Source organism: Homalodisca vitripennis, chromosome 4 (assembly GCF_021130785.1).
Source record: "Homalodisca vitripennis isolate AUS2020 chromosome 4, UT_GWSS_2.1, whole genome shotgun sequence".
Taxonomy (NCBI): Eukaryota; Metazoa; Arthropoda; class Insecta; order Hemiptera; family Cicadellidae; genus Homalodisca; species Homalodisca vitripennis.
In genome coordinates this window covers 122,853,178-122,880,005 of record NC_060210.1, presented here as the reverse complement: position 1 = coordinate 122,880,005, position 26,828 = coordinate 122,853,178, and the positions used below count along the sequence as shown (strand labels likewise).

At 34.2% G+C, this 26,828-nt stretch overlaps 1 protein-coding gene across 1 annotated transcript in view; it reads right to left on the bottom strand.

The window, feature by feature from the left end:
- Positions 1-26,295, bottom strand: part of LOC124360083 (monocarboxylate transporter 13) — a 94,430-nt gene extending 68,135 nt beyond the window's left edge. Inside the window, exon 1 of the mRNA XM_046813368.1 lies at positions 25,998-26,295. Within this exon, the coding sequence (XP_046669324.1) occupies positions 25,998-26,067 (70 nt within the window). The 5' untranslated portion in view covers positions 26,068-26,295. The remainder of the gene's footprint in view (positions 1-25,997) is intronic.
- Positions 26,296-26,828: the final 533 nt, after the last annotated feature.

The window sequence follows — 26,828 nt, the reverse complement described above, 5'->3', positions numbered from 1 at the left end:
AGTTGAAACCCGAGATAAAAAAATAAAGTAGCAAATCTTAAAATGCTAATCGGGTATACGCAATCTTTCACAACTGCCGTCGTGTACCCGATCGGGTGCACACCGGAAGTGCGTCACGCGCCCGACGGGGCACACGTTGCTATGCATTTCCTTATTGCGTTTTTATTGTTTGCCTGTCTTGGTGGTTTGTTAAATTTGATCACTCGCTTTAATAAATGCTTCAGACTATCGTGTACCCCGTCGAGCGTATGTTTGTTTATTTTCTAAGGCACCCCTTTGGATGTACGGAAAAAATTGAAAAACTATATTGAAATAATTTTTTGCGAAATTGTGAAGCCTGCATATTTTCCTCGTTATACTTGGACGTTTATCGTAAAAACCGGTTGCGGATTTTTGGCATTATTATTGAAAAATTTGACGGCAATTAAAAAAGTCCGGAAAAGCCGTCGTCGTGAACGTGTTAAAAGATAACATAAGGAGCATTTGTATTTTCAAGCTAAGCAATTTTTGTATTTGAATTTTTTAGTTTTAGTATTAGTTTTCAACAACACTTTACCGTGTTTTATTAATTTAATAATAAAGTGAAATATTTTAGCGTGATAAGCAAAAATACTTTTAAACCAACATAAAGGTTATACATATTAATCCTTTAAACTGTTAAGTGTACTATTCTAATAAGAAACTGGTTGTGAAGTTTTACCGCCATGAGTAAACAATTTATTCGTGTTTAAAAATTTGTTATCTGTTTATATAAAATACATCATTCATACGACTGCAACAATGTCCCATGTTAAAGCTCCACATACGTATAGATAGAAGCTAATGGCCAGTGTGTGACGTCATACCCGGAACAGACCGGTGTTCAACCGCTAGCGGTGACTGAACACACCCTTGTATTTTTCCATTATGATGCGAGCTAATGATGGCTATTAGACATACATTGAGACAACACTAGGTTACACGTTATCTGACAATCGCTAAATGTTAAATGTCAATAAATGTTACAATCACTACAATGTGTTCACTGCGACCTATACGTCCATCACGTTATATTCGTCCATATTACTGTGCTCACTAAAATAACATTCTTCACACTCCACCCAATTGTATTGTCTCGTGAATAAAGTAAAGTTGATTGTAGTACGAGACATATTACTGCAAGGATTGCATTTTGGATTTATTATTTATGAATAATGTAAGGAGACCTCAGTTAATAATGTTAATACTGGTAATAAAAACAAATCTTCTATAGTAGACCGAAGTTTAAACAATATATTTTATGCTGAAACGTATGAAACAACAGTGCATTTGCCGTATCCCAAGCATGTAATGATACATCTCATGCTGTAGTACAGTAGCGATTAGCGATTCTTCCAAAATCGAATACGAAAAATTCTAGAAGTTAGTCGAATTAACTATTATTCAGTGACACTTCACCTAAATTTAATTGTATTATCCTAAATAGTATCATTATTCTCAAAATAATAAAAGTATGAATAATATTAAAGTTGCAGGCATACTTTTTTAATACTTTTTGGGCAGGCATACTGTCTCTTCTGTCTGTGTTCTTGTTTTTTCCGCTGGGTATCTTAGAACGAATTCAACTACAGGTTTGATATTTTGCATGAACTCATAATATTTTGCGGTGCCCATAGTAAGTTTGACTATAGTCTCATAAATACGAATATTAGTAAATATATTCTTATTGATAAGTCTAATAACTACTAGGCTACATTTATGTATGCATCACATATCTATTATGTAAATGCTGGCTATATCTAACTACATAAATAGTTTACATCTCAAGAATATACAAACGTATTTCCTGTTTATTCATTGCACAACGATAAAGTTTTTTGCTGAATCAGAAGCATATGATTCATTGCTACGGAAGAACGTGATATTGTGTGAAATTTGATAGATGTCTCTGTGACACGTTTATAGATTAGGATCAATGTAATACTTTATACCACATTCGGTATAACTCTGATATTTTGGGCGAATCTCATCAGATTTGTATAATAATGTTTGTGAGAAAATTAAGTAACTTTTACTAATCTAAATAGGTTGCTTATGTGAAAATGCTTGTTTCTCCAAGATTTTAAAGTGTCGTTATTTTTAAAGGGTATAAAGAAAAACTACCGTTTTTATAGAAGGTAACCAAATTTAAACTTCCATTGGAATTGTTTAAGAACAAAAATATATTTGTGAAAGTACACATACGGATAGACAGACAGAATATAAGCGTCTTTGAACATGTGTTTCAATGAATTACTTTCCTGTAATATGACGCAATTTCTAAATATTCTTATCCGTTTATGATACTTGTTTAGATAAGCTTTTATTTATTGTTTAAGTTTTTTTCACACTATACAAATCAAATTGCAATAAAACCTACAGATAAATTTACAAAGATTTCAAAATAAATTAATTAATTTTACCGTACCAAAGAAACGGAAATTAATTGAAATTGTTCCCAAGCTATCATTATTGTATAGTCTACTACTATAAAAACTTGAACATATTTTCTGCAATGAACTCCACAATACTTTCTGGAAGGAAAGAATACAAACTGTAGATGACTGTTCTGAGTGTAACAGGAGTGAAGTTATCAGAAGAAGGATATTACGAGAGATGGGTTCATTTCGTCGAAAGAATACGATATTTTAGTTTCCTTCCTTCCCGTCATTTCTATTTCCTTTATATTATATTGTAATGATTTAACAGCGAATTGTTATATACGATCATTAAGTCTACACATCTAGATATGGTGAGACAGGAAAACGTCAATTACCAATTATGGTAATAATGAAATAATTCCGGTGATAACAACCGAACATGGTGGCCTTAAAACACTGAATTAAAAAAAATAGTAGACAGTGCTGTAACCATCAGTTCCTTTGAGGTGGAGACTATGTATCCTGAATTAACACAAATTGATGTATAATTAATTATCTTTTCTTAAATATTGACAAAGTTTTGAAATGAATGTACGACATTTCACCTGTTTGAAACAATGCTATTCGAAAAGTAAATGCCGTACATATTCGGCTGATTTTTTTTTTTTTTTTTTTAATTTTTGATCTTTCCAAGATATTACATTTTTTTATTTAAAGATTCGTACTTAAGTTTTTGGAAACGTACAATGTTTATATAAATTTATAACAATAATTGTTTTGATAAATTATAAGATATATCGATATTTTCTGACTTCAGTTAAAAATACTAATATTTCAGTATATTTCTTGTATTTTTTACAAAATCTTACTTGAATACACGCAATTTTATTGCTGAAATAAACTTTAATCCTACGTAATTATAGCAAAATACAAATAATAGCAAAATAGCAGTAAAAACATTTTTCCACTTTTTCTAATTACGAAAAATGGAGTGATCAAAGTTTTGTGTTGTGTATTCAAAACTTTCGTTTTTACACATAGTTTTTCGTAACATCTGGCTTAAACATTTTATAATAACCGCGATTCGGAAAGAAGTAAAAATATTTTCTTTATTTTCAGCAGTAGGTTTGTAATAGGATATATTCTCATGCCTGTTCTTAACACCATAATTTAAACAGTTTTGGACTTGTGCATATTATGGATGAAAACAAAAAGACAGGTAGGCGGTAAACAAAATATTTAGGACAAATGTTTGTTTATAACCTCTTATCCAAGATCCAAGGAACCACGTTCCTACTAGATCTGATTGAAAAGTGATAAAACAGCCATTAGCACTATCATCATAGGATTTTAAGGAATTCATCAGAAATCCTCTAGATAGGGTAACAAAACTGATCTCAACTCAGTTTCGTTAATCCCATAGAAGTGTTTTATAAGATTCAAAGTAATATTTAAATCCAATAATTCACTTGTAACTTAGACATCTTTCCATTTACAAATCAGTTATTGTATGGGTTACGATGAGAAGTCTAAACAAAGGACAGTTCGTGTCAATGCAGAGTTGTATCTATTTTTGATTTGTAGATACAGTAGATCAACGGCTTGAGGTAACTTTAAAAAGGTGCAGTTTTCAAATAGAAAATCGCTCAGTGCCAGTGGCGTATCAAAGGTAGGCTCCAAGAGGGCAACCCCCCCCCCTAAAATTAGAGAACAATAATAAAATGTTCTTATAACTGGTTATAAATACACTAACAAATAAATTTAGTATTAATGAACAATAAATAACATTTTAGTTTCAATAAATTCAAATTTATTTCTTTTAAAGAACTATATGAACTCACTGATACTTGTCATTGGCTCAGTGGCAGGCGAATTAGCTGCAACGTGGTGCACCGCAAAAGTGGTTAAAATTCTTATGGCAGAATAAATTAATTGAATTTCATAAATTTAACTGTCCCGTAAGAATCTCTGTACTTGTAATACGCTACAATCACCTCCCATCCTTGCACTTTCGTTTATAAATATTTATAAAATAATTATTCCCAGGGTACCAAACATTATAGCTACGGCACTGGCTGTTCGAAACCCACATTCCAGAGGATAATTACCACGTACTTGCAAAAACAAGTTTTTACCCGATTTGATTTATGTTATTAACAACTCCTACTGGCCAAAGGTTGGATATGCTGCAACTGGCGGACAGTGCACCTTTTCCTGTGATTGATAAAGTACAGTATGCGATAAAACTTGTGTTTTTTTTATAAGTCATTTAAATTGGAAGTCTGGACCATCAATCCCACGAAAAATGGCTAAAGATAAGAATGTTTATTATTTTATATTAAATATGATTGTGACTGTGACTTTTTCACATAAAAATTATGTCATGATATGAACCAATATTTAATTTTTTTTTATCCAAAACTAGTGAAGTGGCTTAAAATATTTTTTCCAATCCAAGGGAGCTTTCTTTGATAGGTTGCGTTGACGAAATACAAAATAAATGGCATGATTAATAAGTTATAAGTTTCAAGATGGCAATCTTTCAGAAGAGAAAATTACAAAATGCTGCATCATTATTAGTAACAAATCTTATTTTAACAAGTTCTTTGATATTATACATACAGTAGTATATCAAGAATAATGTTTAGCTATACTTATAAGGCAAATTTAACTGTGTCATGTTTGTTTAAATTGTTTAACAAAAAAATAGTTACAGCCGTTTTACAGCACAAGTGATTAAAGTGTAGGCTAATCACACCTCATTTCCATTTGTTTACTAATAGTTTTGCATAATTAGCAGGTGTTTTTACTTAAAGTGGAACATGTATTCCTACAGGGAAATTTCTATTTTATACCTACAATTACAATAGTCGTAACTATTATTTTTACAATTTAAACAAATAAAATAACATTGTATGTATCATTGAATCCCCTACAAAACATTCAAACTGTTATTTGACAGACAAACTTTCTCGCTTAGGTGATCCTGATGACCTGGCTGGTCTGACAAAAGCTTCGTATGTAAATATCGTACAATATTTAGACGAACTAGTTACAAAATGTCTGTAATATGTAATACATAGAAATATTTGCATAATTTCAAGAAAGTTATGAATAAAAAGTACTTGCGACGGAGCCATGGATCACTATGGAATGTTTTAATTGCGTTCCATTTATACAACTCTATCGCTGTATCACCAATAGGAAAACACAACGTGAATTTACCAAAACGGCAAGTAGTTAGTAGAGTATTTAAAATTTTAAATATTAATTTTAACTGAACTTAGATTTCTCAGGTAAGCCAAATACTATTCGTTATATTTCGTGACTGTGTGTACAGAAATGAGCAAAACCTGTTTTATACAGATTAGCGTATATGCGTTAAACAGATCTTTTAATTTCGTATTTCGTGTCATCAGTGAAGAACCTCACTCTTACGTCAGCCTTTCTCCATACGTGAGATGTTCACAAATATCTCTCTGGTCAAGACTTTTAGGATGGCAGGTACACAAGCCTTCTTGAAAGGTATATGAGCCTTCTTGAAAGATACATGAGCTTTCTTGGAAGATCACAAGCCTTCTTGGAAGATACACGAGCCTTCTTGGAAGATACCTGAGCCTTCTTGGAAGATACACGAGCTATCTTGGAAAATATACGAGCCTTCTTGGAAGATACACTAGCCTTCTTGGAAGGTACACGAGCCTTCTTGGAAGATACACGAGCCTTCTTTGAAGATACAAGAGCCTTCTTGGAAGATACGCTAGCCTTCTTGGAAGGTACACGAGCCTTCTTGGAAGATACACTAGCCTTCTTGGAAGATACACGAGCTATCTTGGAAGGTATACTAGCCTTCTTTGAAGATACACGAGCCTTCTTGGAAGATACACTAGTCTTCTTGAAAGGTACACGAGCCTTCTTGGAAGATACACTAGCCTTCTTGGAAGGTACACGAGCCTTCTTGGAAGATACACGGGCTTCCTTGGAAGGTACATGAGCCTTCTTGAAAGGTCCCATATGTCCGCTTATGTTACTTGTCCGCTTATGTGAATGACCGCATTTATCACACATCCTTCGCAACTATCCCCCTCCTCGTACCTATTTACTAATATAGCTGATCAAAATAGTATCTCTACAAAACGAAACTGACTAATACGTCCAATTATTTTGGCATGAGCAAAAGGTGTGGCGACCCGCCAGGCACAGCTGATAACTATCAAACATGACACAGCCTGTAGTTGCCGCCGCGTCGTGTATGTAATTATATTCAATTTTCTCAGTAGACTTACATAACGTTCACCACTTACAATAGAAGTGCTTGTATTATACGCCGCACTGAGTGAAAGGATTTTACATGTGCAGATCGTTTTAATTTCTTTCTGTATTAAACCTTCACTAGGGACAAAACAAGTTATACTGTTGCTCCCAACTGGAAAGCATATTTAAACCGTTTTGTAAGTAAATTAGTCCACCTTTATAAAGGGTGAGGCAGAAAGGATGAACGGTTTTCAAAAAAGCATTATGTCGTTACCTGTGCATAAAAAAATATTTATTTACAGAATAATATTCACACGATCTTACCATTTTAGAAAATTAATGAAACAACAATCTGACAGGTGACGGCCGTTTTCAGCGATGCACTTTACAAGCCGCTCTCGGAAGTTGGCTTCTACTCTTTCTAACATTGCCCTGCCAATTTATTCGACTTCCACACGAATTGCTTCCTTTAATTCTTGAAGTGTACGTGGTTTTTGCTGGTAAACACCTGACTTGAGGAAACCCCACAAGAAGTAGTCGCACATGGACAGGTCTGGGGAACGAGGAGGCCAATCAATGTCACCAAACCGAGAAATGATGCGACCACGAAAAACAGCCCGAATTGCTTCCATTGCATTTCTTGCTGTGTGAGCTGTCGCCCCGTCCTGCTGAAACCATACTTGCCAGATAGGAATACGTTTCTTCTTAGTTCAAGTAGGAAGAATTCAGTGAACATCTGTCTATAACGTTCCAAGGTTACAGTTACAGTGGTCCCGTTGTCGTCTTCAAAAAAGTATGAACCAATGACAACTATACTGCTCAAAACACACCAAACTGTCACCTTGGGACTGTGTAATGGTCTCTCATGCATTAATTTTGGATTTTCATCTGACCAATAACGACAGTCCTGCTGATTAACAGTACCATTCAAATGAAAATGTGCTTCATCTGTCATAAACAAAATGATGTTTCCATTTTGGTCAAGTATGGCCTTCATTTCTCGAGCAAAATTTAGCCGCTTTACATAATCGCCAGGATTCAATTGTTGAACCATGGCAATTTTGTAGGGATGAAATCCTAGATCGTTATGTAAAATACGCCTTACTGACCGATTACTGATGTTCAGTTCAGAAGAATGTCTCCTAGCAGATCGACCAGGACTACGGAGTATCGCTTGCCGAACTCTTTCCACATTTTCTGGAGTGAGTACAGTGCGATGAGCCCCTGGCGGTCGTTTATTCATCACTGTTCCTACTAAACGAAATGATTTAACCCAACGTAAAATGGTGTTACGAGTGGGTACACTGTTATTTCTCGCAAGGTTGAAATGACGACAAAACTCGCGCTGAACTGCAACAATACTCTCTTATTACGAAGAAAACTGTCGTAAGTAAACACACGGTCTTGCACACTCCACGACTCTATGATGACGACTAAACAATGACTAGACAAAATGGTATGTTCTAGCGAACACATGGCCACTTCAGTCGCCCCACTCCCACTACCCAGATCAGAATACTATCTGTTCTAAAAACATCCATCCTTTCTGCCTCACCCTTTATAAACCCGGTCACAGATGAGTAAGACGACCATACAGCAATACATAAAAAATATAATATCACACTATTCCTCCGTAGTTGTTACTAGCGTCCGATTGCAAAGCTCATATTTTAATTCAAGAACCTAACCTAAAGTCATAGAGAAAAACAATATTACATTATATTATCACACTAAGGCTTACTCTAACACAACAGCATCGGACTGTAAAACCGGCCTCAGAATACGAGTCGAGGACATTTAAATAGAATTTATATAGCATAGTGTGACTAAGTCCATAGAATTTTATCTTTGTATAGTTAATTCTATAAGTGGGTTATGTATTTTAAATACAAAGTTATTATGATATAGAAGAAAAATAACATTTCCGCGTGTTTTAAAACGTCGGTCGCGTCGACTTTATTTCCTCCTTCTGTATAGGGTTCAACAACCTGATTTAAATGTTACATTAACTAACTAAAGATGAAAGAATGTTAAGAAAATGAAAATGTCTATAATAACACAAAAATGTGTTGATGCTCTCAAATTTCAAAATATTAACAAAGACATATTGAAACACAAAATTTTCATTTATACAAAAAACTAGAAGTACAAAAATACATTCCTGCAATGTTCTGTTATTTGGTACTTTCATGAAGCCAAACTGCTTTCGTGGTATTTAGTTCTGAATTTAAAAAGTTACCATTTTAAAATGAATAACAATTTAATATAAATTTGTAGCATTCTGTTAGGTTTTAAAATAAAACTCCTTTTGAAATGTATAACTTATTTTATAACGAGTTATTATATTGTGCACTATACAAACATACAGTTAATTTAGTCTAAACTTGTTTGGTTAATGTTCCTCTCTGATCCTGATCTCCCTGATCCTACATGTAGGATGATTGAAAAACATAAACAAAAACCTTGTGTAATAATCAAGTCAAAATAACCAAATAAATATATAAATACAACTTTGAGTAGCGTTTAATATTTAACTAACATTTCTGGCGAATTAACATACATACGTTACAAACCTTTAATTTTAAAATAATATAATAACTAATTATTCATTAATAGCCTAGCCTATCACCCGGATCCTTTGTCATTCTCTTGTATTGTTATCTCTTTAATATCACACGATTCAGTATCGTTGTAAAGTCTAAGTGTTAAACAGTAGGATTCAAATGTTAGAAAGAGTTTTTAACACTCATAAAGTTGAATGTCTTACACAGAAAAGCCTCCGCCAGTTGATTAAATGTATACTGCATAAAATACAGAGAGTATTTAATTCCTAATTAATTTTCCTTGGCAGTAACTGTGTTGATTAAAGCCAAGCAATACACAGGAGAGTTGTATACAAAGAGCTTGCATCCAATACAAGCCGGCCACGACTGCGAGTTGCAGCTCATTCCGATATTCTTGTCACGGCCACATTTTTACACAGCTAATTAGTCTTGTAAAACTAACTTTACTTTCGCTTTCGCTAACTGCGTACATTTTAAAATTAAAATATTATTCGTTGTTCCCTTGTTTGTTCTCTGAAATACATAGAAGTGACGTAAGACCAGTGAAAATTAACATTAACAGTGAATTATTAACTGCTTTATTTTAAATTTTTTTACTTTTTTGTGTTTTTGCACTATATAATTTTATATAAATTTTACGTATATCTATGTAAATTAGACTCCACCATTTAGAAACACAGTAAAATGTTTTATTATATACATCCTAAGTTGTACAATTAAAGAATCTCCCGTAAAAAAGCTACACACATCCTGTCGATAATGGCGCCATACAGCATAAATAATCGGCGCTCTACACAGTATACATTATTTGTTTAAAGTTTGTTATTGACGATGGAAGGTTTGAAAGAATAATTCGGACATTTGTCATCGTTATGTTACAAAACGTACAACACTACGTTTCGAGTAGTAAAATCTACCCTCTTCTTCAGGAGCACAACGTACAACGTAACGTATAATAATATAAATGTCGTGACAAGACTGTATATGAATTATACCGAAAGCAGTGATATTTATAAATCTTGAAAATTTATGTTACAACTAATTATTGCCTTTAATTGAGTATTTTCTTTTTTTATTGAATGATTTGCAACAATCAACTCAACAATATAAATAGTTTACATCTAAGTTAAGTTTTTTTTTTCAATTTCCTCTAGTTAACATGGGGAATTCCATGTTAATTGACGGTATTATCCACATGCTCATTTTCCTGTCTCGTTCTCGCCATAGGCGTAGCCACGAGAAATAAATCGATCGCGCATTGAAATTGCTTTTCTTACGATTTATGACGAACGATACTCTTTATTATAATACAAAATAGATTCACTTTAGATTAAATAACTTTACTTTTAAGTAAACAGTGCTGGTAGAAATTAATTTTCACTCGTGACAGTAATTTTCATAACAAGAGATGGACAGAAGTTTTACTTGGCAACTAGAAGAAAACGTACCGTTACACACTTTTCCCGCTCTCTTCTTGCCAATACAGATTCGTTTAACTTGTCTGTGCGTATGTAAAATAGAGGGTATTAACAATGTTCGAAACATACTACACTCTTATAAATTATTACTGTTTTGTGTAGTATGATGACAAAATATTACATTACTTCAATTTTCAGAGGAGGTAAATTAGAAAGATAACCCATACACAATAATTTTCATTGATTTATATTATTTAGATATGTAATGAAATTTTTCACTTATGTGATCGCTGCTTCACGTTTTTCCGACATATTTAATTTTAAAATTCTGTAAACCACGTTCCTCAATCGTACGATAAAATCAATATAAACTTTTACTTTGACTGTCTCAGCTGAATTATTTTTCATACGACTGGTATGTATTATTTCAGTCCGGAATAAGTGTTATGAGCAGAAAAGTACAAATACCTTACCATGAACGTTAGTATACCTATCCGGACTATACTATATATAGTTCATACAATCTTATTCTAGATTCAAATAATGCGCAGCAGTACTATAAAAATAATGTTTCTGGGCAGCCAAAGTTGTCATAGTTGATATTTCTTTTCTTAAACAAAAAATCTTATGGAAGTGTCTAATAATAAATATTTCTTTACTTTAAACAATTAAATTAAACACGGTTAAGGTACGGCACACCAAGAGTTGCACAACAGGCTTCACTAAGGTTGCATACAACTTTCCAACCTATAGTTAATTTCATTCTGCGTCGAAGAGACGATATAAACCACAGACAAAAGAATTTTTTACATCCTCCCGGCAGATAAAAGAAAATTGTATCAACCTACTGAGTGGATATGTTTCCATGACGCTTAGCGAAATTCCAATCGTTGACACTATCATAGAAATCTTTCTTGGCTATGTAGAAATAAATGTTCATGACAAATTTAAAGTCTGCAGACGATATTGATCGAGATATCTTGCCACATGATTCACTCACATGTTTGTTCATTGAGTTAGGTTTCATATCAGTGTTTAAATAATAAAAGTTCCGTTATGGCAGAAAGGGTACCACAACACACAAGAGTTCACTATCAGATCTTGCTACCAACTTTTAACATTGATATTTTTGATTATTGACTCGAGTTTTTCCTTTTTACTGTACAAATAATCCACATTTGATAATATATCACCTGTTAAAATCTCGTATGCTTGTATTCAGATTGTTTAGGAATTTATTTAATTTTATATTTTCTCATTGTCATCTTGGAGGTTACCCATAAGACCGTTGTAGAAATATTTACTAACGCTCAGCCAACTCAGTGTTACTAATATGTAATTGAAGCTTCATACAAATTTCACGTCTGTAGGTCAGTTCGTTTTCGAAATATCGTGCGGACAGACATACAAACAGAAATTACATTTTTCCAGCCCCATGAGTGATAGGCTTCGCTAACGCTCAGCCAACAGGTTCAACGTACCACATCATCAATTTCGGTACTTTCTGATTAAACGGAGGCCACCGATAACTTAGCAACTTTGGGTGGGCAGTTACACAATAAATACTAACGGTTAGGTTAGGTTAGGTTATGTTAGATTAGGTTAGATAGGTTAGGTTAGGCGATTTAGGTTAGCTGCAGCGAACTTTGAATAGGTGGCCTCCGTTTAATCAGAAAGTACCTCAATTTCAAACTAAACCCAGTTATCGCGTTTATTTCATTAATTCGATATTGTTTAATTCCTCAATAAACCTCCTTGCACCTGAAAGAAATTTAATAACGAATATGAAAACCGATCGCTCTGTTTTGCCCATGTCAACGAGCAGAAAAGTGAGACAAGTTCGACGACCTTGTAAGCGCTACGCTCGCGCTAGTTCAACAAGATATTGGCTGTGACCAGCTGTCATTCATGACGTCATCAGTCGCCGCACAGTACCAACAAACAAACCTTCACCTCAATATTGTCGGCTAAACGATTTGCGCCAACAATGTTACGCTGTTATCTCGCTGTCTGGTAGAAAACAATAACAAACGCACAATTCCTGTCAACAAGAACGAGCCGACTATAACCACCCGTAACCAGTCTATTGTCGTCGCATTTTTCACAGGTTTCATCTGTTTTAAGACTCATTAGATAACTTGCGGAAACAAGACCTACGTAAACAGGCTTCCCCCGCATTCACATTACACTGTTCTTTATTCACATCAACATTTTTCGTGGATTCTGAAAACAGGTGTAGTTGTGGGGACAAAGACTAAAAAATGTAATAAAACGACTTAAGTTTATTTAAAAAAAAAACGGAATTCAAATATTTATTTTCCCGGGAATTATTGTACAAAAAATATTAAAGAAAATTGCACTCCCTTTCGAAAACGTTAGGACGTTACTTTATTCAGCCAAAATGTTTATGAATTTTCCTGAAATTTTTCACCATAAATCAGTCCATTATTTTTATAAAAACAATGAACCAGACATCTCTAATCTGAAAACTGTTTTGTGTAGGCTACAGGGTATAGATTAAAAATACTCTTCAAGCTCCTGTAACTAAAAAAAGCTACACCGCTTCCTTAACCAAAACTCCAAATATACAGTAGACTTTCATGACTTTTGAAATACATATTTCTTGAAATTGTGTTTGTTATATTTCAATTGTCCCCTACGTTAATAGGCTAGACGCATAAGATGTTTCTCATTATTAATAAAAATAAAAATATAACAGTACAAGTTTTCTTTTTGGCAAAATTAAGATATTTAAAATAATAGTTTATTCCTCTGTTTTAACAATCTAAAATTGTACAGAAAATGAAAATATAATTGAGTATATAATTATATGTTGGACCGGTTTACATTATTGAAGTAGGGTCTCTTAACAAGCATATGGAATAAAACATGTTTCTAAAATTCGTTAATCTTATTTTATTACAATCTTGTAACTCAAAACCCGATTTAAACAAGACTTTAAAAGTAAAAACATTAAAATACTGAAAATTAATCTAGATATTCACAAATTACACTCAAATTAAAAAATTGATAGCGGCACTTGGCTTATAGCAATAACATCACCAATCCTAATTTACAAGTTTTGTGGAACTGTGATAAAAACTAAAACACAATCCCAACTGTAAAATAGTATCAGTCTGTTACTGTTTCCAATCAATCCCTAGAGTCTGTTACATGTGATACAGGGCATATTATAACAAAACGAGGCGATACTCTAGTGATACTTGTATTACATTTCTTCAGACCAATTTTATGAGTGCGGTTAAGGTAAGAGTTGACCTTTTCAAGATGGAGAACGGTAGGTTCGTTTTATGGAAGGAAGAATAAACTGGAGAGGTCAGGCCAGGATTAAGAGCGGGTGAATTGGAACTTGTCCAACCTCTTGCGTTACAAAAGAAATTAAATATTCAATTTCTCTTCAGAATACAAGCTTTTAATCGATGAGAAACGATTCGTCATTCATTTATCAATGCAAACTCGATACATAAAAATACATTTCAACCTCAAAATGATTTTTTTGTTTTATATAATTTTTCTGGCAAATACATAAATATCTATCAAAAAATAAACAAAAAGTCCATAATTCCAAAGCTTCAATTTTTTTGGAAAAACTGTTATAATACTACTTTAGAACGTCGATTAATGAGAACAGATTTAAAATCAAGATACCTCATGATTTACGAATACCTCATTTAAGTTGATCAATCAATCAAATTAAAAAAAACTACTTCGTCCAGCACATTCGGAACCAGTAGGTAGACTTTGTGCAACTGAAATGTTAATGTGGTTAGATTAGAAAAGTTCAACTACATTTGTACAAAAACAATTTGTCAATAGGTTCATAAATACCGGAGCTGTGGCTCTTTTAAATTTGGCCGCCCGCCATATTAGGACTAAATAGTGCACCAAGCTGGCCAGTGTAATTAGCCTAGATATGTATAGCTTTAACGTTTGTACCAATTCGGTTCAGCAATTTTTTGCTTAGTGATCGAAACGTTGTTATGGGATTTGCATATATAGTTATCTTAAAAACATTCGAGATGAGAGATATGTTTTATAACAAATATTTTAGAAACCGCCTCTAAAACAAGGACGTAACCATCGGGGGATCCAAGGGGTCCGGAACCCCCCCCCCAATTTAAAATTGTTTAATTATTTTGTTAGTAAAAACTATTATTATTATTTAAATAGTTCACTATTGGTGTACTTTTGAAAGGTCGTTCTCAACAAAGAAACCGGCCAAGAACTTTATAAGGAACAAAATGGGCCCTTACTAGTAAATGGAGGTCCACTGCGTGAAAATATCAGTTGTTTAGAACCCCACCCCCCACATTTTTTTCCTGGCTACGTTCTTGCTCCAAAACACTAGGTCCATAAATATCGGAGTTATGATATTTTTAAAACTGCTTTCCTGTCGACAAATGGCGTATTAAGCTGGCCAACGAAGTTTATTTTAACTGAACAAGATATTTATTATTGTCGTACCAAGTTTTCGTACACTTTTTACTGACCGTTATCATACCAACAATGACTTCTATTGAAATATGCTAATTTTCTAAATACAATTTGCTTAACACTTAATACTCGTACAATAGTAATTGTGACGTGTGCAGTATCTTTGTCTTAATGAATTATTAAATTCCTTGATATGAAACGTTATCAAATCGACCTACGTCACGGCTACGACCGGGTGCGCGCAACACATTACGTACCGCTACCGGTATATATCACACCTATCCTGACCTCATTAACTTTACAGGGAGTCTGGTGCCCTCGTTTGCCGGATCGATTTCCGCCCACGCCTTCTTCAGGGGTTAGGGGAGATACAGTTGGCCTGCCCACTACACGTGTTTTGTATCGGATTCTATCTTTAGAACATTTAAATATATCCTTCATGACAAGGGTGTAAACTGTCTTCAGATTGCTTTTATTTAGCAATTTTTTTCCTTTGTTAATAAAATACAGTTCTTTTTGAAACTCACTTTTTGACGGCATTGTCACTGTAAGTTCACTGTCAAATGAAATAAGTAATAATCTAATAATAATACTCTTTATTGCAGGAAACAATCAACAATAATTGTATTGCAAGCGTCATATAAAAAAATGAAAGTCCAACTCTAACTAACACAATTTAAGGTTAAGCAAATAAATAGAGATAAATATCAAATTAAAATTACATTTTCAGTATATGACACCGGTCTTTGGTTACTCGATTGTGGCCGACTTGCTTTGGATATCAGAAGAGAAGTTTGTTATTTTTCGTTATTCTGTGTATTTTAGATTAATTTTTAGTTTGTATGTATTTAGAGTTTTGCTAAGGACATTTTATTTATCTCAGTTTTGTATGTGAAAAAGTCTTATATAGTTATGTATTGATGATTGTATTTAAGACATTGCGAACGTATTTTTAAAATGGAGAAAATAAATAATTTATTATTTATTTATGTTAGAAAAATTATGCTTTAATTGTTACTGAAGACTATCCCAGCGGCCCATCGCAAACTCGTCAACTGACTAAATGCTCTACACATTAGGAATTGTTTTAATCGAGATTTAAATTGTTTGTGGTTATTGACGCGTTTTATATCTTCAGGGAGCTTATTGATTAGCCCGACACCTACTTAAGATGTCAAGTACTATATGTCAGACTACTGTTATAGTCAAAAACAGTAGTTCTGTGCTGTGCCATACGAAAGTTGTCCCGGCTAATCTATAAAGAAAAAGTATCTATACCACTTTGGTCATTACTTCTATCCTAAATTATTTTACTGATCATTCGTGGAAAATAACGTGTTTTCGAAAAACGAGTTCTTTGTAAATGGCCATTATACCAAGCGCATTGACCAAATTCAAAAAATAATTTCTAAACTACACAATGTTGACGACATGGCAATACTAAGTCTCACATAGTGTCTTCCCAATCTTATAAAGTTAAAGTTGCGTAAAATTCACAGGAAATCTGTTTAAACATAAACTCTCGTTTCTTGAATAACTGTTTCTCGATGTGTATTCCATCCTTATTCAAGAAAATAAATACATTTATCTCATTGTTAACATCAACATCATCCTTTCTACATTTTCCCTTTGGAAGGTTGCTGCAGCATATATTCTAACGTCATAATATGATGTTAGTAAGTAATATTAGATACTTCTGAATAGAATGAATTTAATTTAGAAGTAATTTAATAGTATATTAAATTTAAGAGGATTGTTCCAGTCTTTCTGAAGACTTCTTAACGACTAGTAGGAATGGATTTAGTCTCTGTGACATGCTCTACCTTTTTTGAAGAATAAGTCTTTTGGGATCTATCGGTAAAGTCCTCGCAACATTATTCAGAAAGGTTTTATCTGGAAGAGCTGAATTTTGACAAGGTAGCAGACACAACTTTGCCCAAACCTAAAAAATGCCAACCGTGGGCGATGTGCCATTTTGTGGTTGTGACCTGCAAACGGAAAAAGGAATATACAACCAATGCATTTCGAGTAACAAATTCGACGTATTACGAACGAATCTCAGAACGACATTGAATCGTCTTGTTGGAGTCGAACGGGTCACTTTCGTGCTCCTCTTCTAGTTTTTTAAAACATACTAATAAAAAAAGTCCTAGTTTTGGCAGCTATTTTTTCTAGTATAATAAATTAGCCTCGTGACTTGGCAACTAGCCACTAAAAGAGTAACGTACACAAAACAAATATACTGGACTTGCTTTTAAAGCAGTATATTTTTTGAAACTCTGGCACTGTACATGTGCGTAGACCTTGTTAATACTTTTTCCTAGATTTTTATAATTCATAAATAATTTAGACTGAATTCCGTGGATTCTTTATTGCGCAACGAACCACATTAGTTTTCCTAAACATTTACATTATCAAACGATCCCAGCCCAACAGTCAGGTAAATGACCTTGAGTGAGTTAATGAGCCTATGCGTCACGATTCGGTTAGATAACGCTTCCGGCTGACCAATTACACAATAATGGGTCTTGGAATTAAGTCATCCTAAAATAATAAATGCAGAAGTGCCTTTGATGTGTGTGTTTTTTTTCACACGTAAACTATTCAACCGACTGTACAAGGTCATTTTACAAGGTCATTCATAAGATCCATGGGTTGAATATAGAGACCTATATTTCGATAAACCTCCTGGCTACGCCTCACTGGTCTTTAAAATAGTAAAAAGTCCCACCTTGGTCTCTAAATTTGCGAAATATTAATTAAAAGAGCCTGTTTAATGTAATCAACTGTCCTATGTAAACTGTTATATTGTGTCACTAAAACAATAAGTTTAATTAAATTCGTTAAATTTAACGCTAAATTCTGTTATACAACCCATATTAGTTGTCTTTTGTCAGAAATAGGCTTCTCTGTGTATTTATACATAATTTCTTTATCGGGAAACAAGAAAAAATCAATCGACTATGGAACAAAAAATATTGAGACCTGAGTAAATTACAATGGCCATAATTATAGACTTTTTGACAGATTGTCTTAATCCTGGCGAGCGGTAAGGCACAACTTATATTGGAGTCTGAAAGATGGTTCACTCAAACAAACTGCTCATATGCGTGCAAAGCCTACGAAATTGCGTGCGAAACCGCGGGTAACTGCAAGTACTAATTACGCGTATGTAACTTTATTCAAGGCCTAAGCAATCATCGATACCATACTTAGTGTATATGTACATATATAAATAAATAAATACCTATATGTATATATATATATATATATATATATATATATATATATATATAGTAGAGGATATGCATATGCTTTAACACCTTTACTGCTGGTATATACTGAGTGATGATAAGTATTATAATAAGACAGCAAGCGCTCTACCGCATCTAACTTGTTAATATCATATTTTAAGTAATATGATTAATCTTAGAATACCTTTAATCATTCTTTATAAGTTGGAAAAGTTACAGTTACTTTCAATCTGATAAAATCAGTGTATTTTGCATTAAAACAAGATAGTCCGTGTGTGTAAATGGTTATAAAGAGGTGGCCAGGGATTCTAATCCTTAGTGGAAAAACTGGTAAAACACGAATGCCAAGTTAAAAATATTTGACATATTTTCTGAGTTTCATAAATTATTTTCAAGAAAATTTATTAGCAAATGGTTGTTAATTTGTAGACGTTTTCGTTACATTTATTCATACATAAATACGTAGTTACTAGATCTTACCACTGGCGACTGACAAGTATCCAAAACCGTCCTGATGCCCAAATATTAAAACTCTAGAAAACTTCAGGCATACGTACGACAATCAGAGTGAAAATAAGCTAGACAGTCATAGGTCACGTTGTTTTCAAGTTCCGTAAAAGTGTGCAAAAGTCACTACCAAATGGTCCAATGTTTGTACTGTCTCTATGTCTAATTACTGGATGACTGGCTCTAAAATTGGGACTGATGAACATTTATTTCTAAAGTAAAAGGTACATTCCAAGAAATCTTACACTCAAATTTTCTTCTGGTAGTCCTTGAAATCTCACAACTCACAAACCATCAAAAAAGTTTCCTCTGCACAGCTTCGGTTGTTATAATTGTGTAATCTAGGTCTCTGTTTTCGACAATGTGGCGTCGTGTTCAAAGATGACATCTGCCCAAGGAAGGATCTGTAAACACCAGTAAAGAACCTTTGTCCTTAAGAAATCGAGCACCATTACAAGGCTCAAGTGTTTCCTAATGTTCTAAACAATACAGCTTAGGCCAAATCGTTTATTTGCAATCAAAAATATACATTCAATAGCAAACGTTATTTATTAAATCCAAAATTGTTACATTCAATTCACATCACGGCCACATTCAAAATTACAACATTCAAACATGCAAACCCTATTCACCCCCTGCCAATTACAACCCACTTTCAGCGCTGGAGTAATTTTCTTATCGCGTGCCAGAAACGTGCGTGGGAGAAATTTTCGTAAATGCCAGAAACTCGTCAACACTGTAAAAATGTCTTGTGCCAGGGAGAGTTTGAGACGAGTTTTTAACACCTTGGGCGTCGAGGCACTTTTAATTGAGTTTGGCAATCTGTTTAGAAAATAAACACCCGTCTGTGAAGGCAAATGTTCAAAAACCACCGTTCTGCACATCCCCGTACGGTAGTTATCTCTGCTTCTTTTCTTATATTAATGTAGGCTTACATCTCGTCCTTTGCTTAAGGCACATTTAGACAAACAAAATAAGTTTGCTTCTAAGATATAGAGATCTGGCAAAGTCGAACTTTTCAGGTAATATCAGCTTGGACTCTACGAGACAAACAAGACAAACTACCACCGTTCTACAGAATTTCAGAGGTATTTGGATGATTTCAGCCCCCACCCTCCCAATACAGCAGAATCAGTAGTGATTGGGAACCAATGGAATGTTCTGTCACCCCGATGATCGGTAGAGACATTTTAAGATCATGTACATATAGTTTGTTCCCCTATTTCAGGATAGAGCAGGACAAATAAGTACAGCCCAAGAGAACTATATCATGCTCTTGTATCTAGTCACATTTGTCAACAACCAGCTGAGTTGGTTTGGCGTGATTCAACACCAAAGTTCAACAAATCTAATGATACAAACTGTGTAATTGTAACCACCAAAAACCAAATCGTTTAAGTAACAACTGCTCTATACTGGATTCGCCGAGTGTTGAGAGTGTCGCGCCGCCCACCACTGTTGTGACGTAGAGACGGACCGGTTCACGTGCAGTTATCACCAGTGCCGACTCGCTCAATGGCGTTGCGTACACCCCCGCAGCCCCTGTATTGGGGGGGGAGGGGTGCGCTGCATGTCAAGGGGCGCGACTCGGAGTGATGAAAAATGAGGGAATGTTAATAAAGTTAGTAAAAATGCAGTCCGATGTCACCATGTTACACTTTTATACGATGAATATTACTATTTTCATTATAATGATATAACACTGTTTCTTATGACTAAATTCACGAGAAAATCCGAGATCTTACTTGTTACAGCAATAAGGTAGCCTTCAAAACTAAAACACGCAAACTATTTACCGAACTACGCGTACCACCGCGACACGCGCCGGCGCCAATCAAGTGTATTCGCAGATCGTAGAGTGTGTGCGGCATTGTTTCATGTTGTCGCTTGAATACTTCCTCCCCCTCCCTATCTATTCATTGTTCCCTTCTTAGTTCTTTCGCAGAACTTATTGGTCCGTCGTTGTGTTTGCTGCACTTCTCGGAAGTGGTAATTTAATTAGTGCGACTGTGGAAGCTTTTAAAAATAAGCTTTAACTGTGCTACTTCTTAACAGATGATATACAATTGTTAATCAGATTTTTTAAATTAAATTAAAACACAATGTCTCAAAAATCTAGTGGTGCGGAGTATAGAAAGCGAAGGAAGGAGCAGGAAAAAAGGAAAAGAGTCATTGAAAAATATATTTGTTTTTTTAATTCGATGTATTTATAAGTAAAAACAATGAAAGAGTAGGGAAAAATTAACTTTCGGCTTTATTAATTGGTGTGGTGCAATAAGCTCCAAGCTACCTACCAATGAGACTGAAAATTAAAAATCCACACCGACCCCACCTTAACTCATAAATAACGAACCAGACGTAAGTTCATATTTATTTTTTTATAGAGATAAATATAAAAAAATAGTCATAGTTGTATGGTAGACATTGATCAAAACAATTATCTTGGTATTTACCCATCCCGAGAACAAATGAACCCCGTCGGGGAAGTATGCTATATATAGAAATATAGAGTAGGTCGGAAGAGGTGGGGGGAGGGGATTCTGGAGCAGACAGGAAGGGCGCATTTCAATACGCTGCGGGGGGCGCCACTCTGTCTAGCTACGCCACTGAACTCACTGCAAACGTTTAATTACTCATACAATAAGCTCCTGAAGAAACGCCAATCACCTCCACCAGTTGGGTTACTCTTATTTAGGAAAGAGAACAAGCCCAGAGTGACCGGGTGTGAACTCGGCGTGTCGGAATTCTGGGAATCCGCCGTCACCATTGCTACCATAGCAGTTACAGTTGCAATAAGAACAATAGTTCCAACAATGGATGTGCTACTGCGTTGTCTTCCGGCGTATTGTTTATAACGTTTTTCCAATAATTCATCGCGGTATGGTTTAAGGATAATTACGTCAACTGTCCAAGAACAGATAGCAAATTTGCGTTGTACTCGTATAAGCACATACCCTGATTTTTTTCAATCAATAGAGGAAATGTCCTGAGAAAGAAATTGATCATGATCCGCGTTAGTTTTGGCGGAAGTCAAAATGGGAAGGTGAAAGGAAGTGGGTGAAAATGTGGGACAATATTTTTGTCGCAAATTATATTTTTCTTACCTTGACACACGTAAAACCAATCGTCAGAACGTAAATAGATGTTAAGTCAGTGTCAGATAAATATACACAGACCAACTATTTATCTGGAAAATTTCAGTATCTTTATCTACTTGCGTAACGAAGATAGAACTATACTTATGAGTCAAACAGTTTATTTAAGAGTGTCAAACCAGGAAAAATAGCATCTAAGGAAAAATTATCACTTTATATTTTTAACCCATTCAACCTCCACCTAAACTAGGCCACCCGACGATAAATTTGTTCCACTTCAAAAAAAGGCAGTTGGGCGTTTTTTCGTTCACCGGAAACGTGCGTCTAAAAATATACAATTGTAAACATGGTGCATACAGTACATTTAGCAAACTCATCCAAATATACATTTATTCATGTGCTTACTAGGTGTCATACAACTTACCACTTAAAGTTCAAGGAAAAGATTTGTTCACATCTGAAGAAAAATACAAGGATTAAAAAATTATTTTCTTAAATTCCAGTGCAATTCTTGGAGAACTTGCACAGCAGGTAAAACTTTCCTCGTGGAACTTTATGTAATTTCGGATCTAGGAAAGTTTTGAAAAAAGTTGTATGACAAAATGTTATCACTATCGTATTGTTATCATAACAAAATTATATTAACGAGTATGGGTTCAATTATTTCATAACAGTTTACTTCATATTTTAAAAGGTAAATTTACCTGTTGTAGTTAAATAATAGTAAACTAAAATAAAGGTATCTCTTCCACCGAAAATCAGTAACGGATCCGCTTTAGCTCTATGGGAGTGACTTCTAAAACAGAAAACCGGAACAACTGCTCTGCCATTTAAATACAAGGTTAACAACTAAGATTCTCTCGTTGCCACCAACAAGATGTGATACAGCACAATTTCATTCCCATTTATATTGTCAATTACAAACATAGAATGGTAACGGCTAAAGTCCACTTCAAATGGAATGACAAATTCAAAATAAATTAGAAAGACAACCAGCCCCAGAATTCTTTCTAAAAACTGGTTCGTGCAAGCAACTACAAGAAGAATGCAAACATGCATGTGGTTGCATGTAGTCGGGACTGCAATGTTTGCTTTGCTTGCAATATTTACACTGTTTGCTTTGGTAATTGTGGGAAAACACGCTCGATCAACCCTCTCGACAAAGAGTTATGGGCGTATTTTGAGCTATTGATAGATAGAATGGAGAACTGAAAACCATAAATATAGTGATGGAAGAATATAACGTGACTCTGAAGAAACCTTCGAAAAATACGTATTCCCAGTACAAAAGAATATTTTTTTAGTACTCATAAATGTTTCTTTAGCGTGTAAATTATTAATCATAAATATTTTGATTACAACCACAATTCTATGCACACAATTATGTTCTTAATATTTACTGTACAAACACAAATACGAGAGCTCGAAAAAATGTTTTAAATTGTACTCCCTAAAATCATTTTGAGCTCAATTGTTGCTGAAAATATGTAATTTAATTAATCAGTGAAAGGATCATCATATCACATTTGTTTGGTAACATAATTCGTACAATTAACGTGCTTTTTAAAATAAAAAATATAATCATAATTTTTTAATTGTGAAAGGTTGTGTACCAAACTAAGATTTTAACACTGCTGACCGTTGTGTGTGTACACACTAAAATAAATTTACCGCAGTTTAAGAATCAAAACTTCTTTCTAAAAACGAATAATTTTACGAAATATAAGACAAACACTGACGTTTATATTCACATTTTGGGAAATTTATTCGTGATTCAGAACAAAACTACCAACTTCTTCCTAACCGTGTAGTTGTATTATCATATCCTCACATTTTAAATTGTGCTACATTTTTAAAGTATGTTTGAAATAATGTATAAAACTCTTACTCATCCATGATGGCCGTTTCGCACTTAAATTGTAACCAAACTATATTTATGTTTTGAAATAAAAATAGCATCGAGTTCCTTAAAAAGTAAATGTTGCTAAATGAAATCGCGTTATGTTACATTTTCGTTGTATATTTCCATACTTCCGAAAGACTGGATGCGTAACTGTAACATATAAAACAACGTATAATAATGAACTATAATTACTTTTAAGAAGACATTTTATTACACAGTTTTAGCTCTGTGACGCAAAAAGTACTGTACCACTATATTTGTTCGTTTGCTGTTTCCCGTGGCCCATGCGCTATCACTGAAGGACGAAAATTTGAATTTTCCGCATTTGTCCAATCAGGTGAGAGACATATAGAAGCCTCAATTACCCTACCTCTTGTGCAGATTAACTACACTATTATAATAGCAAAAAAACAGCCTCCTACATAGAAATGTGGCTATACAACGCATTAATATAAGACGCGACTGTGCTCACCATAGCGGGCTATATCATAACGAATTTTATCAGTGAGTGGACATATATATAGAACAGACGAGATAAAGACGATCTGCTGTAGTCACGATAACGCGTATGAAATTCAGTACCTATTTATATCTATACTTAGTCATCAGAAGCGCCTAAAACAGAAGTTATCACGGGACAGGTTTAAACAAAGAGCAATAGATTTCTTTTACGATTTCCACTATCTGCTAATTTGATATGTATACAAATAATTAACACTGTATCAGTACACTCAAGAAAGGCAAAATGGGTCAGTGTAGGAAGGACTGCGATAAGATAATCATGTTGTTTGTAACTTGGTTTACTCCTATTATCCCAAAAGGGAATATTTTGCATTGTTATTAATAAAATGATCTGTCTATTTTACATTGTTCCTACAGTTAGCAATTACGTATTGACATTATACAAAAAATTCAACTACTGCAAGGAACTAATACAGTGGATCCCAAATCTTTGGATTTAAAAATGTCGAAAATACAGGTGTTTTGCATTTACTAACCTATCCACTCTAACATTTGTGTTTTTGACGTGACAACGTCTTAAATTAGGTTGCGGCTCGGAGTCACTCATGAAAAAGTGTAACGCCCGGTAACGTTACGATGCCCGTCCAGTGCGTCCGCCGCACGGGATCCGCACGGGATAAAGCAGATAACTGTGGGTCCGCCGCACGGGATAAAGCAGATAACTATGTTTATTCGTGAAAATGTGGAGTGCTTAGATTCGTCATTTACAACAACTACAACAATAAAGGTAAATAATTGTACACTGATATTTCATTATCGTAAACTATGATTGATTGATTAATTGTTAGATTGACACAAACGTTGAGAAACTGAGTTTATAGGTTATGTCATACTATTGACAAATGTTGATAGTGTTAAGTAAATTATTAGTTTAAATAACTCTGCAACCAATCGTAATTCAGTCGATTGAGAAGAAACAGCGCGTATTGCTAGTCAAACATTTAAAATAACAAATTATAACCTCTAACCTGTCATAACAGTGCGACCAAACAAACGAACTAAACCGACCAATCACCACGCGCGGAGTTAGAATTTAACTATGTTTAGCAAGAATTTCAAATTCCAATTTTAGTAAACGTTTTATTCAACTTTACCATTTACAATAACAAATTTTAATTAATTTCAAATTATGTACAATGTTTTAGTAAACAAAATATATTTCTATAGTTAAAATTTGTGCAATTCTTATTTTCATTCAATTCCTTGTTCCTATTGTGCAATTTAATAATATTCATATCAATAAATATTCTACCGAGAAAAAGACGTTGTCACGTAAAATCTTCGCCCGTAAAACCGACTTTACAGGCAACCATAATTTTTTTTCATCCTTATACATGTTTAAATTTTTTTGCGAAATTTGCTTTACTATAAAGATGCCGCTATTTCCAATAATCTTAGGCTAATTCGCACAATAGGGCCTACTCATATTAAATATATGTAAAAATATAAAAATCTTAAATAGTTACCTTTTTGTGTCTACCATGAATTTAAAGATTTAGTGTTAAATGAAACCTGAAATATTTTCGACAATTTAAACCTATAAGTTGCAACTTAACTATAAATCTGTAACCTCTATGTTAAACTCCACATACAAACGACGAACCCAAAATTAACCTAAACACTTACCATGTGTGCATTCTAAATTGTTGATCTCGAGGTTGAGCTTATCTTTTGAATTTTTCTTTTGTAGCGCCATGGTCCGACTAAAATAACAACTCTAACAAAAAACACTGAAATGTTCTAAAATCACAAACACTTCCACTTTTGATTGTTTGGACTGTTTCAAATTGCATAGTTCTTCTGTCAACCTCACAAGGAAAACATGACTGACTGCTGCTGCAGACGAAACTTGACATAAAACAGCTGACTGCTCGGCAAGCCTTGAGAGACTGCCTTGCGCCGAACGAGGTATGCGCCACTCGCCACTCGCTGTCGCTAGGCAACCAGCCCCACTCCACTGATCTGGATAACCGACTTTACCGACCTCATCAACACAAAACAATGTGTCCCGATATTGATACCCTTAACACTCACATGTGATTGTCAAGGGCAGAGTATCGCGACCAGTGCTTCCGTATTCTGCTCCCAGTTTTTTTTATCGTCAGCGTTAAACTGACACTAGACAATCAATCACTTTCATTCTCATTTAATATTGTCAGTAAATTACCTCATAAACAGATCCTTGACGGGTTATCTTTCATTCAATGTTGACAGTCTGATTTATAATTAGCACCAGTTAACCACGCATGCCATACGTGGACAGTAATTCTCAGTCCTATTTCATCATTCTTCTTGTTTTAGCTCGAGGATACATTCTAGAATTGTAACAACTTCCAAAATGTGCTCAGTTTAGGGATACTTCGGGATTAGTTGGTATAAACATAGTAAAATAGAGGTCTCAATTATTCTTGATCGTATTGTCTGCAATGCTTTGATTTCAAAATGCCATAGCGATGG